The following is an 18,741-nucleotide window of genomic DNA, read 5'->3' as shown; positions in this document are numbered from 1 at the left end:
TTGTTCTGAAGCTATTTCCCTGTGGCATTTTTATGATTAACTATTTAAATGGGAAATAAGCCACAATTAAATTGAAAAAAATAATTTTATTAACGTTTCGAAGCCCAAATCGGGTTTCGTTGTCAAAATACAAAATACTATTAAAATAAACAAAAATGTTGTTGCTAAGTAAAAAAAAATTTTTTAATAATTTATTTAATCTGACTCATTTATATTGGCAATTCAGAGGTATATTATACATTTTAAAGCAGAAGACTTTAAAATGACATCGCCAATATTTATGAGTTGCGTTCCTGGGACGACTTTACTAAAAGATAGTTCATTCGATTACATGAAATCAATCCAAAATCAAGAATATCCGTCACAAACAATCATAGCATGTGATCTGTCTTTAAAAAGACAACCAAATGCAACGATGACAGTAAAATTCTCGCGTTAGAGATTCCACAGTAAATCACGAGGGAAAACCAGGAAAAAAAACCTCGTGATACTATCCCGACATCGTAAGTATTTCTTCTTACATTTAATTTACTTTAAAAAAACGAATATCAAATTCTGACTTTAATATGTGTAAATTATAAATAATATTAATAATACATAGATATACAATAAGTAATACTAAAATATAAAATTTGTACTAACTCGATATGTTATTGACTTTACTAATTGTGGTATTTTCTTTCTATTGACTTCCTCTTTCAGTATGGGTAACCAAATCCTACTGCATTCTACCGAGGAATTTGCGACACAATTGGTTTCATTTAGCATAATTAGAGCCGCTTCTTTGATGTTGACATATTTGAAACCTATCAAATTCTCTATTTTTAATATAAAACTGATGTTCACTTATTCTAACGTTTAATGGTCTTGATGTTTCACCTAAATAAAATTGTTCGCATTCACAAGGTATTTTATAAATGCAATTCTTTGTTCTTTCTTGTTCATTGTTAGGTCTAGTTTTAGATAGAATATATCTCAATGTGTTTGTTGTTTTGAATGTTGTTGAAATGTTGAATTTATTTCCTATTGTTTTAAGTTTCTCGGATAGTCCTTTTATATATGGTATTGATATTTTCCTCGTATTATTTCTTGTGAATGTTGTAGGATCCCGTTCTAAATTGTTCTGTTCCATTCGATCCAATCTTGACAATTCCTTATTTGTAAACGATAAAGGATAATCATTTTGTAATAAAACAGATGTTAACAATTATTTTTCTTCTAAAAATGAATTTTCGTTAGAACAAGTAATTTTGGCTCTATCATATAAGGATTTAATGATTCCCTTTTTAACGTTGATGTTGTGATTTGATTTGTAATTGAGATATCTGTTGGTGTGTGTTGGTTTTCTATACACTTGAGTCTCTTAAAACAATTAAATTAATTAATTAAATTAATCTGAGAAACTTAATACAATTGGAAATAAATTCAACATTTCAACATTCAAAACAACAAACACATTGAGATCTATTCCATCTAAAACTAAACCTAACAATGAACAAGAAAGAACAAAGAATTGCATTTAAAAATACCTTGTGAATGCGAACAATTTTATTTAGGTGAAACATCAAGACCATTAAACGTTAGAATAAGTGAACATCAGTCTTATTGTTCTGAAGCTATTTCCTTGTTGCATTTTTATAATCAACTATTTTCAATGGGAAATAAGTTAATAAAATAATTTTTTTGGTAAAATTGTGGCTTATTTCCCATTGAAAATAGTTGATCAGTCTTATATTAAAAATAGAGAATTTGATAGATCTCAAATATGTCAACACGCATGGGATAATGAACATAGAGTTCAGTGGAGAGGTTCAAGTATAGTCCTGAAAGAATCAGATAGTAAAAAGAGAAAAATCAAAGAAGCGGCTCCAATTATGCTAAATGAAACCAATTGTGTCGCAAATTCCTCGGTAGAATGCAGTAGGATGTGGTTACCCATACTAAAAGAGGAAGTCAATAGAAAGAAAATACCAAGATTAGTAAGTCAATAATATATCGAGTTAGTACAAATTTTATATTTTAGTATTACTTATTGTATATCTATGTATTATTAATATTATTTATAATTTACACATATTAAAGTCAGAATTTGGTATTCGTTTTTTGAAAGTAAATTAAATGTAAGACCAAATACTTACGATGTCGGGATAGTATCACGAGGTTTTTTACTGGCTTTCCCTCGTGATTTACTATGGAATTTCTAACGCGAGAATTTTACTGTCATCGTTGCATTTGGTTGTCTTTTTAAAGACAGATCACATGCTATGATTGTTTTGTGACGGATATTCTTGATTTTGGATTGATTTCATGTAATCGAATGAACTATCTTTTAGTAAAGTCGTCCCAGGAACGCAACTCATAAATATTGGCGATGTCATTTTAAAGTCTTCTTTTTAAAATGTATAATATACGTCTGAATTGACAATATAAATGAGTCAGATTAAATAAATTATTAGAAGAATTTTTTTACTTAGTAAAAACATTTTTGTTTATTTTAACAGTATTTTGTATTTTGACAACGAAACCCGATTTGGGCTTCGAAACGTTAATAAAATTATTTGTTCAATTTAATTGTGGCTTATTTCCCATCTAAATAGTATAGTTAAAGTGTTGCTCCATATCACTTGAAGTGCTTTCGAGGCTTGTTTTCCCCGTGCTATTTTCATATCTATATCTTTCATACAAGTATCATTTATCATCTCCTCTTATCATTGACCCTAAAACTTGAAAAGTCTTACAACTCTTAATAGTATCGTCTTAAGTTAGGTTCAAATCTGCAACCTCGGATCCAATACATAAGTATTCGGCCTTACATATTTATCTTGAGTCTCCACAGCTCATACACTCTTCCTTTAATCTCCTTATCATATAAGTATTCCATGTCCTCCCTGTCTTGTGTAAAAATTACTTGCTCATCGGCGAAAAGTAGTGAATGAAATATATTATTCGTATTAAAATAAATAAATTACGTATTAAAGTAAATAATTAAAATAGAGCATTAATTATTCTTCATCACTAGATGAAACGTATGCCAGCTGTTCATTCCACCAGTCTTTGATTTCATTTAAAGTGTTATTAGCTTTTGGAACGGTAGTTTTGCTATTGTAAACTTCTCTTGGCATCCTGTTTTCACTTTCGTTTAAATGAGATAAATTTTTATTAACCACTACTGAAGGTCTGCTATTTTTCTTCTTGGTTACTATTCTCTCTTTCTCTTGTCTGGCAGAGGGGTCTGAGAGGGTGGGGGCTAAAAATTTCCTACCGGAGCTGCTACCTGAAATGTTTTTAATATAAAGTTAATTTTAGGAGTAAAAGAGACAAACAGTTGATTGAGACTTAAATCTATGTATATAATAAATATCTACCCAAGCTAGAAAATCCTAGATATCCCCAATTCGCCAATGAAACTTATAAAGCTTACGAAAATGACAATAGAAAGGTCTGTGTGTGTGTTTATGTTTTATTGGCACTGGTTTAAGCAACCAACTGGCCAGTCAATGTGTTTTGAATTCTCTCTTTTACAAAATATATGCTTAGTATCTAAATTTAACTATTAGTACTACTGTTTTTTTTACTCTGTTTTTTTTTATTATTTTTTTTATTATATTTTTTAACATTTTTTTTATTACATTTTTTTTTTTAGTTTTTTTTTTTTTTTTTTTTTTTTTTTTTTTTGTATATTTTTTTTTTGTATATTTTTTTATCGCGCTAAGACCTAAACCCGATTCAACCTCGCGGAGGTTTAGATCTTAGTATCTTTTTATTTTATTTAATTATTTTTTTTTTTTTTTATTTTTTTTTCTTTTTTTCTCAGAGCTTTAATTTTAAACAATTAACATGGTTGTACAAAATTTTATAAACATCTAGATTGTTTGATTGTAAAAGGTATATAAGATTAAAAGGAAATTGTACATTAACTTGAACTAGATTGGCAAAAAAGTTTGATATTTCAATAAAATGTAAAGGACATTCTAATAGCATATGTTGTAGATCAGCTAGCTCTCCACATAAACATTCATCATTATCTACAAGTCCTATTTCTCTTTTGTAGACTGGAGTCAGACAGTGATTACTTCTTATTCGACAAATAGTTTTGATAAATAGAAAGGTCTACGGCAGCATATAGCAACTGGAGTATGACAGGGCGACTTTCTATCAACGTCACTATTTAATGTCGCTATAGAAGGAACAACAAGAGCTACAGAAATAAAAGGTACAATTATTATATCATCGACGTCGTAACTTGTGGCGTATGTTGACGACGTAGCATTGATTAGCAAAAATCTAAACAGTTTAAAGCGCTGGTTTCCTCGAAAGCGGTGCCGACAAACTACGACCGTAACACTGCGATGAATGACGTCATAAAAAACTGTACCATGCAAAATAATAGCGGTGGTTTCCAAGGATGCGTTGGAAGCCACCGCTTGCTGAGTTTGCACATTCCATTGGGGTGGGAAAGGCGCAAAATGTCGCCTGTCAAAATTTTCAATGTGTAATGATTTTTTTCGAATCCTGAGGAAACTAATAAATATTTTTGAAAAATTTAAACACAGAATGAAATATTATATTATTACTGAAGGCCTAAACTCCCCGAAAACTTCTATAATGTTTATTTTAACAAGTTACAGGGGTGAAAATAAAAGAGAAAATTTAATGTGATTTTTAATTGCAAATATTTCATCCAAAAGAAACTTTTTATTTATTCTAAGGGACTTTCGGCCCTCGGTAATAACGTAATCTTTCATTTTGTGTTTAAATTTTTCAAAAATACTTATTAGTTTTTTCAGAATTCGAAAAAAATTAATACATTTAAAACACATTTAAAATTATGACTGGCAACATGTTGCGCCTTTCCCCTTAAAGGAAGAATTTGCAAAGTTGAAATCCAAATGAAAGTGCATCCAAGCGGAGTTTGGCAATAAATCAAAACAAAACAAAATACCTACACTAAATTCCAAATCAACATGCAGTAGAAATAAAAAACCAAGACAGTTCAATGTTACGAGGAGCACTCCCAAATCATAGTTTACGATGTATATAGGGTGAGGCAGATAACTGGCCTATTAGAAATATCTCAAGAACTAAAGGCAACAAAATCATGAAAATTGGAATAAAGGGGTTTTGAAGGATGATCTATTAAATGAAAATATTTTCATCTCTTTGCAACTTCCGGTTATACCGGAAGTTGCTTATAATTTCGTTTTTTTAAATGTGACACCCTGTATATTTTTACATTTTTGGATTCTCTTCGATGTCTTCTTTCTTAAAATATAAGGTTTTGTAATATTATACAGGGTATTTTAAAAGATAATTACGTTTTTTTTATTAATTTCGTAGCAATATTCACACCCTGTAGAATTGTAGTAGTTTGACATCTAAAACTCTACTTACGTTCAAATGATTTTTAATATACTCTACTATTGTTAAGAATCATTAGTATAGCTAAATTTTTAATTTTAGTATACAGGGCTGGTCGAAACTCGGAATGAGTATTTTCTGAGTTTTCTTAAATAGAACACCCTGTATTTTTGTATTGTAGTGAAATGATATTTTATAGTACTTTTTTAATTCTTAAGCATTCCCTATACCTAACTGCTTTAATTTGTGAGTTATTGGTGATTCAAGCTAAACATTAATTGCAACAAAAAATACGTAAAATTTTATTAGGTTGGCCGTGAAAATACTCAATCCCAAATAATTTTTCAGAAATAAATACATATTAATCCAGACTGGTCCTTAAAATTACCAATAATGGTTTAGCTATCGAAATACCTACTTAGTTATGATTGTTGGTGCGATTAACAATTAAGCACAAATTAAAGCAGTTAGGTATAGGGAATGCTTAAGAAATAAAAAAGTACCACAAAATATAATTTCATTACAATACTAAAATACAGGGTGTTCCATTTAAGAAAACTCAGAAAATACTCATTCCGAGTTTCGACCAACCCTGTATACTAAAATTAAAAATTTAGCTATACTAATGATTCTTAACAATAGTAGAGTATATTAAAAATCATTTGAACGTAAGTAGAGTTTTAAATGTCAAACTACTACAATTCTACAGGGTGTTAATTTTGCTACGAAATTAATAAAAAAACGTAATTATCTTTTAAAATACCCTGTATAATATTACAAAACCTCATATTTTAAGAAAGAAGACATCGAAGAGAATCAAAAAATGTAAAAATATACAGGGTGTCCCATTTAAAAAAACGAAGTTATAAGCAACTTCCGGTATAACCGGAAGTTGCAAAGAGATGAAAATATTTTCATTTAATAGATGATCCTTCAAAACCCCTTTATTCCAATTTTCATGATTCTGTTGCCTTTAGTTCTCGAGATATTTCTAATAGGTCCTTTATTTGCCTCACCCTGTATACATTGTATTAATCTCAAAAGATGATTTACAAAGTTTATACATTATAAATCATGATTCGAGGGTGCTCCTCGTAACATTGAAGTGTCTTGGTTTGTTTATTTCCACTGCATCTTGATTGTGAATTTAATATAATATGCTCAAGAAAAATACAGTTAATGTTATAAGTTTAAATATTGGCCAATATGAGTTTGGGGTCCCCAATATCTTGGGATCTCAGTTAATAGAACTAATGATAGAGGCATAACAATCAATGAAAGAATCCTGTCAGGAAACAGAGTCTACTGGAAATAAAACAACTTACTCAGAATACTAAACTGAAAATTTATAAAACAGCAATTAGACCAGTAATCACATATGGTGCTGATGTAATGTGCCTGACACAGAAAGATGAAGAAATATTGGGGATTCTAGAAAGAAAAATAATTCACCAAATGGAGACCAATATCAGGCAGACCGCGTGAAGACCCAAAATCAGATTGGGAGAACCAGATAGTTGAGGACATTAAGAAGAATGGAGTTAGACAATGGGTAACCATAACCATAAGCAAAAACCGGAACGAATGGAGAAAAATTGTAGAAGAATGCCAAGTCACACAACCAATTGTAAAACCAAAATGTTAATGCGGACTGATTAGGATAGGAGTGTAGATGCCATGATGATGATATCTACCTAACCAGATCAGTTTTATCATAAAAAAGAGTGAGATATTATACATACCTATACTATCGGACCTAGGAAGATTGACAGCTTTTTGTTTCCTTGGCTCATTTTCTTTATTCGCTTCGACTTCGTTTTCTTGATCTGGACTTCCAGTTTTACGTTCTTCCATCGGGTCTGGCATTGATAAAGCCTCGTTTGTTGCCCGTAGGCCCGCCATTAGACTGCTTTGTTGTTTCTAAAAATTATTTAGTTACAATATTTGTTATTAATCGTTAATTAAAACTATTCACACGATGTTAGGCACAAATAGAATGAAGAAATGATTCAGAAGATGAGATGAAGCTTATAAATTCACACTAGAGATAAAACTTAGATGTCAAAATATTCTAGTAGTTGTCATCAATAAAATTAAAGCTTTGGTAGATCTGTTAGTTTTCATCAAATATATGATTTGGATAAGTTTATTATGGAAGGTGTATACATTGCTGCCTCACCCATTTGGGATAATTTTTTATCGGGCATTTTAAGGCTGCGATTTTTTTTTAAATAATTTCGCGGAAGATCTTTATAACATGCTGTATTCTTTTCTGCGTCTATTTTCATGATGGGGGCATCTGAACTGCACAGTGGCACATAATACAGAGACAAAAGGATGTCCTAGAAGAGGAAGAGTTTAGAAATGAGTGATTTTGAGTGTACAAAGAAAAATATAAAGGGAAGCAACAGTGAGGCGACCCTGATCGCCCAAAATATATTTTAATGACCCCAATCAGGGTCCTAGAGGCAAACCTTCAGCACAGAAAGACAGTTTTGATTTTGATAGAAGTTAGCATTTTTGCTGTAAAAAGATGATTCACTGCAAGTTACCAACAGTCCTGGATCCCGCGTACCAAAAAAAGTTTATTAATAGCAAGCTGAAAATGTGTTAATAGCTTAACGGTGTCTAGTCGGACAAACTTTGATGTATGGGAATACTGCAACAGGAGAAGTTTTAATTGTGGAAAGTGTCATCCTGACAAGGTTATGATTGTAAAAAGTAGCAGGTTATTTTAAAGATTATTCAATAGGAACCTTTATATATGAAAAAATGTTGGACATTTTACTAAGTCCGACACGTGGAACATGCCAAATGACAGGAATTATGTTGGTGATAAATAATAGCAGTCTGATTTTTGCATGAGAGTTTAATGAAAAGGTAACAAATCAATTGGACGTTCTGTCCGACAAAATACATGGGAACTTTTCGTAGTCTGACGTTCGAAACCTATAACCTCAGGGGCGTAACAAAGACCCCCGCAGCATGATGCTTGCGGGGCCTTAATTTTTCAGAATCTTGTCGTCTAATATAGGTATGTAAAAATGTGTTGTTATATTAATTTGCGCATACACACGCAACGTTTTTTAAACAATGCAGTATTGAAAATGAAGTTGCCCATCAGATAGATACAATGTATCGTATGTACGTATTGTATGTATTAATAAAATTGTAGATATATTCGCTGATAGTAGTGCACGAAGAAAGTTGTTCATCTCATAGAATAATATTACGTAAGTAGTCGTTTATTAATTTTCTTTCTATTTTATTCTATACCAATGAAGATGAAAAATGTAAGTTGTCATAAACAGTGCATGAATACACTAATAGCCCAGTAAATGACCGTGTTGGAGTGTAATTATTAGCGTCACGACGGATTGGTTTGGCAATTTGGATTTAGATATTTGGAGGGGGGGGGGTGAAAAACATACGTTTAAAATAAGTCCAGAAATGGATAAATTGGCTAATTATAATGTTTATATAAATGTTTATTTTTGAACAAGAAAACCACGTATTCAGGAAGTTTTTCCCAAATAGCTCAAAAAATAAGTATTTTATCGAATTAAATATTATCGAAAAATTATCGAAAAAATATTTTTAGCAAAAATGCAGCTTATAAAAAACAAAAAAAAAACGGTGTACCTATTCACGAAGTCTATCGACACAGTAAAGGGAAAGTTGTAGCTCATGAAAAATTGTTCTTATTTGTTCAATTTCAAAACGAATATTTCAATGTAAAATAACCAACAAACAAAGCACTTTTCGGGGAAGACTCATTAAACCTTTTTTATGTTTAAAAAGAGCTTTATTTTTATTTTTTATAGCATTTTATAGCAAGCTTCTAGCATCAAAACTAAACGAGTTACGCTCAAAATAAAGTTGGCCCTTTTTAACTAAAAAAAAACGTGAAAATCTCCCCCAAGTTGGATCGGTTTGTTCTTATTCAAAAAAAAAATTGGTTTTATAAAAAAATAAAATTATTTTAGAAAAATGCCTTTTTTTTAATAACTTTAAAAGTATTAGCAAGGGCGGATCCAGAAGCCACCTTCGATAATTTAAAATATGTAATATAAAAAATACGTATCCCGTTTGCTACGAGAAAAATGTTTTTAACTTTGTGCTGAACGGTAGTATAAAGGTGGTGCTGAACAAGGTAAAGTATGAGGTAACCTAAGCTATGCATGTATCATAAAACAATTTCATGCCCCCCCCCCCCCCGAAAGTCGGTCTTGGATCAGCCCTGGAGTATAGTGATACGAAAAATCTCAAAGAGTACCTAAAGAAATGTTTTGCTTTTATAAATATTTTGATTTTGTTTTGTATTTCTGTAAGACAAACATTGGTTAAGATATGGTTGTTCAAAAATTGCATACACTCGTAATTAGTGACTCGTCAGAGCACTTTCAAATAAAACCCATTCAAAAATAAGCACCTTGAACAGGTGAAACTTACAGGTCATATAAAAAAAGTTAAGTAATTTGTAAAGCGGTAATGATTAGTTTCATTTGGGGTGCTAAATAGGAGGAGATTTTTACAATTTTTTTGTACAACTCGCTTAGCTTGGATGATAGAAATTTTTATAAAAATAAAAATATCTAAATCTTTTTTTAAACACTTTAAAAAAGTTTTATTGAGTTTTCCCCGAAAAGTGCTTAATTTTTTGGTTATTTCACGTTGAAATATTCGATTTGGAATTTGACGAATAAGAACAATTTTTTATGAGCTACAAATTTGCATTTACTGGGTCGAAAGACTTAATTTTTGTATAAGCTACACTTTTGCTACTTACTTACGAATACTTACTTTTTGAGATATTTGCGAATAACCGCCTGAAAACGTGGTTTTTTTGTTGAACAATGTTAAACATTGTCACTCGTAAATAACTCGACAAGTATTGACTGGACCACTTCGGTGGTGACATTGAAAATTGAACGGTATCTCCGTAGTTCACGTTCATTTACTGGGCTACAACACATATAAGTTGTTTTTGTTACACGACGTGTCACATTTAGTAATTTTTTAAAGGGGGCCCCATTTCCAATTCTGCAGGGGGGCCTTTTAGGATTTTGTTACGCCACTGTATAGCCTGTTCCACAATTAAAACTTCCCCTGTTTCAGTGTTCCCGTACATCAAAGTTTGTAATACAAGACATCATTAAGCTATTAACAAATTTTCAGCTTGTTATTAATAAACTTTTTTGGTACGCGGGATCCAGGCCTATAATGTTGGTATATACAGTTAATCAATTGGCTATAGTACGACCGGTGTAGAACAGACTGCTCCCAGAGAAAACTAATTCATACTTGCATTTGTTGTATACTTACATTAGTTGATCGTATCTTTTTTAAACATCCTTCTAACCACGTTCTTATAGTCTGTTTAGCTACTTCTTCTTCAATAATATATTCGAATTCTTCTCTTGCTAATAACTCCTCTAATTGTAAAGCTTTCCTTATATCGACCGATCGATAGGACAACATGCTAAAAATTGGTAATCCAATTAAATACAAATTATCAGCAACTATTATTATTTTAAATTTGTTTTATTTTTGTTACAATATATAACGTTAAAAGTAGATGTTGCTCTATAGTTGTACATACTCTATGTAATGACAGTTTAGAACTTGTAATGTAATGTCAAGAAAATTAGAAAATAATAATGTCAGTCATATTCAAGTAAAATGTTTTCCTATTGTCCTGTAATTGAGTGAATTATAATCGTTGTTGGTCATTTAGTCAGTTCACCTAACTCAATTTATAACAGGTTACGGGCCCAACTCACGTGGGAACTGTGAACAGGTGAAAAAATATAGCGACCAGTAATAACGATTATAAAATTCAAGTCGACAAATTTGAGGGTCCTGAAGACTGGGCAAAATGGAAATGGCACGTTTCGATGTTATTACGAGCGTATGCAATTGAAGACATTGTGAACGGTATGCGTAAGTGTCTCGAGGTTGCTGAAAATTCAACTTCATTGGAAGTAGAGAAGCATCAACAATGGTTAAAAGACGATGCAAAAGCGGCAAGTTTGTTAGCAGGTACGCTAGGAAAAACTTGCCGAGCTCGTGTTGACATGTACTCACGCTAGTGAAATATGGCACAAATTACGTGAGCGATTTGAACGTAGCAGTACGCAACGGTTAAACATGTTAATTGAAGCCTTTTTTAGAGTCAAACGTGATGAAAAAGAAGATATTAGCACACGTGTTGCGAAGCTGCAGAAATTGTTTGTAGACTTGAATGATGAATTGCAGAAATATAATGAAAATGTTTTATCCGAAAGAATGTTAAATGGTCGGATCTTATCAACTTTGGGTAAAGACTTTAATAATTTCAAAGATTTGTGGGACACGATACCATCAAAAAATCAAACTTTGAATTTATTGATTGAGAAATTGTGTGCCATTGAATTACGTGACCAAAGTACCACAGAATATTTTGCGTTTGATGCACGCAATAGCCCGACAGAAAAATACAAACAGAGCCAAAGTACAACTACTACGAAGTCAAAGAAAAATGTACATCGTGCAAAAGAGAAATTTCCATGTCACAAATGCAAGAAATTAGGCCATTGGGCGAGAGAGTGTCCATTAAAAAAAATCTGCTGAGAATTTAGATGAGAATAAAAACAATAATACTGTTTTTTTGTCTGTTGTTTTAAGTGCCTCACCTAACAGTTGTATTGAAGCTGGGAAATGGTATTGTCATAGTGGAGCCACAAATCATATCACTACAGATAAGCAGTATTTCTCATCTTATACAGAATTTTTCGAACCCGTAAAAATATCACTTGGTAAGAAGGATGTATGCATGTTAGCCCAAGGACAAGGAACAGTGAAAATTCAAACGCGTCTGAATAATAAATGGACAGATGCTGAATTGAAGAATGTTTTTTATGTTCTGAAGCAAGCGCTCATTTGTTGTCTGTGAAAGCTGCTGCACAAAGAGGGTTCGTTACAGTACTCGACGATAAAGGTGTAAAGCTACATGATAAAAATACTCTTGAATCTGTAATGACTGAAAATTTAAGTAATGGCCTGTATGCACTTGATATACGTGTTATGAAACCGACCAATCCCATTCAAGCACACTTAGTAGAGTCGACAGATATATTACAAGTGTATCATGAAAGATTTGGTCATCAGCATAAGCAACACGTAAAGAAAGTCTTGAAGAAAATGAATATAGACATTGATGGGTGCAAAGAAAGCTTTTGCGATGGATGTGCAATTGGAAAAATGCGTAGATTGCTATTTAAAACTAGGATCAATCGGCCAAAAGTCACTGGTGAGCAGATCCATGCAGATGTGAATGGACCCATGTCTATAGAATCACTGGGAACAGCACGTTATTACGTATGTTTTAAAGATGACTTTAGTAAGTTTCGGAAAGTTTTCTTTATGAAACACAAAAGTGAGGTATGTACCTTCTTAGAAAAATTTTTAAATGAAGCAAACACAAATGGCCATGTAGTAAAGCAACTGAGATGTGATGGAGGGAGAGAGTTTGACAATAGAAAGGTATCTGAACTTCTTGCAAGTAGAGGTATAGAGCATTCTATCACTCCACCCTATACACCTCAGCAGAATGGTGTTGCTGAAAGGGAAAACCGTACCATAGTAGAATGTGCTCGTTCCATGTTAAACCCATGCAAGTTATCCAAAGCATTGTGGGCAGAAGCATGTAATTCTCCAGTGTATTTTCTGAATAGCACAGGAAAGTCATCAATTGAGAATAAAAGTCTCTATGAATTGTGGTATGGAAAGCCAGTTGGGAGTTTGAAACATTTAAGAATATTTGGCACTGAATGTTATGTTCACGTAAACAAAAATTTCGCAGTAAATTTGATGGCAAGGCGATACATGGTTATTTAGTTGGTTACGTGAATGATAGGGATGGTTTTAGAATATGGATTCCATCTGAAAGAAGAATCGTATCGAGCCACGACGTACGATTTAAACCTGAGGTTACATGCAATTTGCGAATTTCTGAAGTTAAAGCCGAATTAATGAACCAGAATCAGTCGGAATGTTTTAGTGGAAGTGAAAACTCCGAAAAAGTAAAAAGTGGTATCAATGAAATTGTGAAATCTAAGAATATGGAAAGTGCAGAAAGTGCGAGTGAAAATCAAGAAGTGAATAGAGAAGACAGAAGCGATGATGGTGTTCAAGAATCTAAGCGTTACAATATGCGTGTTAGAAAGAAACCAAAATTGTTTGGCTTATCTACTTTTCACGTTGAGGGAGAGTGTTACAATATACAATGTTAAAAGTAGATGTTGCTCTATAATTGTACATACTCTATGTAATGACAGTTTAGAAGTTCTAAATGTAATGTCAAGAAATTGTAATGTCAGTTATGTTCAAGTAAAATGTTTTCCTATTGTCCTGTAATTGAGTGAATTATAATCGTTGGTGGTCATTTAGTTAGCTCACCTAACTCAATTTATAACAATTTTATTGCGTAACGAGTGGGATAAAGATCCTCTATGCACGAGTGACAAACATGAGGAAAGGCAGCTTTAGATTAAATTAGATTCGGGGCCACCACCATCGGCTGACCAAGGTTTCTGCTTTTCAGCGTCTTCAGAGCCGCCTGTGGTGTATCCCGAAGCGAACTGAATCCAAGCTGTCGAAGTATGCATATAAATAAAATATTAAATGCGTACAACGTGTTAGCGACATCGGCCTGTGTCTTTATAAATTTGTAAAAAGCTCAGGCAACAGATAGTTACCAACGATTCTGCACTCCGACTTATAGAGAATTTTATCTGTGTCCAGAAATTTAATGATTAAATCGAGTGAGTCCACAATAAAGGAAGCTGGCCCTGTGAGTTTTGTGCCATACTTGTTATTCAAAGTATTATATATATCAATCGGTTTTAAAACGTCTTGCGACGTTGTCCGATGCCTAATTTCCATGACACTCTATCATCTCATTGGCCCTCTCTAAGATCTCTTGCGCTCATCGCCTTCGTTACTCCCTCTCTCCAAGATTTCTTGGGTCTTCCTCTCTTTCTGCGGTTTGGTGGTACCCATTGCATAATTATTTTAGGGAGTCTTGAGTTATCCATCCTCTGGACGAGTCCGTACCATATCAGCTGTTTTCTTTCTATGTCTGTTGTTAGAGAGCCGTCAACCCCCATTCGCTGTCTTATCTCATCATTACGTATTCTCTCTCTGCGTGACACTCCTACTGATCTTCTAAAAGCGTCCATTTCTACTGCCTCCAGTTTTCTTCTGTTGTTTTCGGTTATCCGCCAAGTTTCTGCTCCGTACAATAGACTGCTTTTAATAAGAGATTCGTAGATATTGTGTTTTCTTCTTTTTCCTATTTCATGATTCCACAGTACGCTGTTTAGACAACCTATTGTTTTTCTGGATTGTGTATTCAAAGTATTTCTTAAACAAAAATAAAACAAACAAATGGTTTTATGAATCTGGTTAGAAATCATGCCTACCAAATTGCATTAATATAAAATAGAAACTTCTTGATGTAACAGGTAGACCCCTCATGACGTAAGCGTCGTTTAAATCTCGTTAACCATCTAATTCTCTAGTGTTTAACCGATCACGTGCTTCTCGAGTCTCGAGTTCTCGCGGTAGCTTTACCGCTGGTATGGGGATCAGTATCGTAGCGAGCATAATAATATTCAAGATGACATGCATTAACGACAACTTAATAATTAAGTTTTATAATTATTATAGCACCTTCAAGTGAATATCACATAACTTAGGATATTCACATGACTCGTACTTTTCAAGATGATAACAGTTACTCCACAGAGAGCATTAGGATTGGAAAGGTTCGCCTATGGCTAGTAACAGATGCCAACCTTTAACCTTCCTCATTCAAAGATGTAGATGTCTGAATTTTCTTTACGGGCATGTATATCTCCCGAGGCGGAATTTATTACTACTCATGCGTGTTTATATTAGAGGTAGTTGGTACTTTTTGTTAAAAGAAAGAATGAGTATTGCACGTTTTTAATCACTTTAGTAACTATTCAATATACACTTACTTTATGACATCGTGGAAAGTAACGTCTTCTCCATTATGAAGTCTTTCCAGTTCATAACACATGTGTTTAAATAACAATCTGTCTTTTTGAGGGTCCACTTCTAGACGTCCTTTTAACAGTCTTAAAATAAATTTTACCTAAAATATAAGCTTTTAGATTATTTATAATATACAACCAGCTGATCTTGATAAAATTTCATTCATTATATATTATAATCTATCTATCTATCTAATCTGCCCTAAACATCCATCCTTGGATATAGGCCTCCTCTTCCTTCTTCCATGCCTCTCTATCTTGGGCAATTTGCATCCATTTTGACCCAGTGTGTTTCTTCAGGTCATCTGACCATCGCATCTGTGGCCTTCCCCTTTTTTGTTTGTGGTTCCACGGTCTCCAATGTATAATCATCTTAGTGCATCTTTCATCCTTCTGCCGTAGGGTGTGTCCGGCGAACTTCCATTTAAGCTTTGCTACTTGGGTAGAGACATCTTTCACTTTTGTTTTGTTACGGATCCCTTCGTTTCTTTTACTTTCTGATAGTTTAATTTTCAGCATTTGTCTTTCCATGGCTCTTTCTGTCTTTGCTATTTTTTCCATATTCTCTTTTGTAAACGTCCATGTCTGAGAGCCATATATTAAAACAGGAAGTATACATTGATTGAAGACTCTTGTTTTTAGGTATTGCGGGTATTTTCTGTTCTTTAGAATATAAGACAGTTTTCCGAATGATGCCCAGGCCAATCTTATTCTTCTCTTTATTTCTTCAGTCTGATTTCTTTATTTAATCTAGTGATTTATCCTAGATATATATATACTCTTTTACTTGTTCTATTCTTGTTTGTGCCACTGTAATTACTAGTTCTTCTTGCTGATTGGTCATGGTTTTTGTTTTACTGTAATTCATCTTCAGTCCTATCTTTGTCGATTCTCTATCTAGTTCTTCCATCATTCTTTGTAATTCTTCACTTCTTTCTGCTATTAATACAATATCATCAGCATATCGTAAGTGATTCAGATATTGCCCGTTTATCTTTATATCCAAGCCATCCCAGTGCAGTTGTTTGAACACATCTTCTAGCGCTTGGTTGAATAGCTTGGGCGAGATGGTATCTCCTTGTCTTACTCCTCGGTTTATTTTAATAGGCTCCGTTTGGAGGCTCCGTATATATTATAATGGAATATGAAAATATTCATATTCTGAAAAAAATCTCAATCTAAACTAAAAAAATCTTACTATATGTATTTCAAAAATACGTCCAAAAAATGTTTGAAAAACGCTTCAAAAAACAAAGAAAGGAAAAGCAGTTGGGCTAGATGATATTCCTGTGGAGTGTGGAGAGCATTTGGAGAAAGAGGAAAAGGTTGGCCAACAGGTTTATTTAATAGAATTAAGGAAGATGGACAAATGTCAGACGAATGGGGAAGCAGTACATTAGTACCGGTTTACAAAAACAAGGAAGGTATACAACAATGTACAAACTACAGAGCTATAAAACTACTTAGTCACACCGTAAAAATATTATGATAGTATGACCATTGATCTTGATAAAGCATATAAGCTCGAGAGATTCGTTAGACTTTAGACTGATCGGTTTGATGAGCCACACACTTTGAATATTTCTTTTAATAACAAACCAACGAAGTTGATGATATTCCCGGAAAAGTGTGGAAAGCATTCATTATGGGAGACAGGAACAAGTGGGCTAACAGATTTATTTAATATAATTATGGAAGTTGGACAAATGCTAGACGAATGGAGAAGCAGTATATTAGTAGGTAGGTACCTGTTAGTAAGTTAGTAGTAGTAGAAATTATTATCTTAACACTCTTTACAATATAACTTACCCTACGCACTGGTATTACGCCCCTCTGGTGAATGTCAACAACATTCCAAGTATTTTGAAAGTTTCGAATATCTGCATATGATAAAAGTGCATCTTCCTCGTTAGAGTAAAACAGGGAGAAGTTCTCCATGATAATAGCTGCAGGAGAAAGTATTTCATATAGTTAATATATCAGAGTTTGCCTACTTTAAACATGAAAATACAAACTTTAGTGATTGAAGAACAGGATTCCATTTTTGTTTGCGATGGAGACCTATTTTCGAATCATATTGGGGTATAAATTAAAAAAAATGGCAAATAGACATACATATACTGTGTTTATATAAAAGGGCCTACTTTCAATATTTCAGCAATGCAACTTATTAAAAATAAATGCTGAATCACATTGAGGAACACTTTTTAGCGCTAATGCCATAAACGTCAAATTCATCCTCATCCTACTGGAGATACTCCTTAATTTTTTTTTAACGGCGTTATAGTCCAGTCAGGTTAGACGAAAAAATACCTAACCTGGCATGGCGAGCTACCCCATAATTTTATCATTATAAAATAGTGACTGAATTCAGCTGCCGAGTTAGCTGCCATCTTGAATTTAAAGAAGAACCGTTTTTTGATTAATATCTTCTAAATTTTCATCTTTTCGACAAAAATGGTAATGACTGAAATTATTGCAAATATGATTTCCTACAATCTCTTTTTTACAATTTTTTTCGTGCAGTCGATATTTTCTTTTAAGAAAAAAATGTGATAAATCATACCCAGGGGCGTAACAGAGGCCCCCGCAGCGTGAAGCTTCCGGGGGGGCCCCAATCGCTTAGGGGCCCCATCTTGTCATCTGATATTATATAAGAATTGTTATATTATTTTACGTTGTGTGTTTAAAATTAAAAACGTAAATTTCTAAATAGACGCATTTGCCAAGTGAATCATCTCATAATATCTAGAAACTTAATCCCTTCCGGCCTACCGAAATTTTATGGTAACGACAATAAACTATAATGCTATAACGTGACTATTGAAAGATTTGAGAATTGTAATTTGCCGAATTTTAGAACAATATTTCTAAATCTAGAAATGGGTTTTCTCTTTAATCTTTACCTACGTTTAGTATTTCGATACAATTATCCAGAGGCGTAACAGAGGCCCCCGCAGCATGAAGCTTACGGGGGGCCCCAAAATGTCAAGGGTCCCATCTTGTTGTCTAATATATGTAAAAATGTGTTGTTATATATTATTTGCAAACATACGTGTTTTAAGCAGTGCAGTATTGAAAATGAAGTTGTCCATCCGAATTAATAAAATTGTAGATATATTCGCTGATAGTAGATAGTGCACGAAGAAAGTTGTTCATCCCATAGAATAATACTAATGTAATCATTTAGTAATTTTTGTTCTATTTTATTCTATACCAATAAAGATGAAAAATGTGAGTCGTCATAAACTGCATGAATACACCAATAGCTCAGTAAATGACAGTTTTGGAGTGAAATTATCAGCGTCACGACGGACGTATT

At 32.9% G+C, this 18,741-nt stretch overlaps 1 protein-coding gene across 4 annotated transcripts in view; it reads right to left on the bottom strand.

Moving 5' to 3' along the window:
* Window positions 1–2,566: 2,566 nt before the first annotated feature.
* Window positions 2,567–18,741, bottom strand: part of LOC126887697 (sodium leak channel NALCN) — a 157,311-nt gene continuing 141,136 nt past the window's right edge. For all 4 annotated transcript variants that reach the window (XM_050655351.1, XM_050655352.1, XM_050655353.1 and 1 more), the window contains 5 exons: window positions 17,229–17,365; window positions 15,384–15,520; window positions 10,684–10,840; window positions 7,101–7,278; window positions 2,567–3,274 (listed from right to left, as the gene is read on the bottom strand). In XM_050655351.1, coding sequence (XP_050511308.1) covers window positions 3,003–3,274; window positions 7,101–7,278; window positions 10,684–10,840; window positions 15,384–15,520; window positions 17,229–17,365 — 881 coding nt within the window. In that variant the 3' untranslated portion in view covers window positions 2,567–3,002. The remainder of the gene's footprint in view (window positions 3,275–7,100; window positions 7,279–10,683; window positions 10,841–15,383; window positions 15,521–17,228; window positions 17,366–18,741) is intronic.

This window comes from Diabrotica virgifera, chromosome 7 (genome assembly GCF_917563875.1).
Source record: "Diabrotica virgifera virgifera chromosome 7, PGI_DIABVI_V3a".
NCBI classification, from domain to species: domain Eukaryota; kingdom Metazoa; phylum Arthropoda; class Insecta; order Coleoptera; family Chrysomelidae; genus Diabrotica; species Diabrotica virgifera.
Note: the sequence above shows the minus strand (reverse complement) of the source record. Positions and strands in the feature narration are given on the sequence as shown.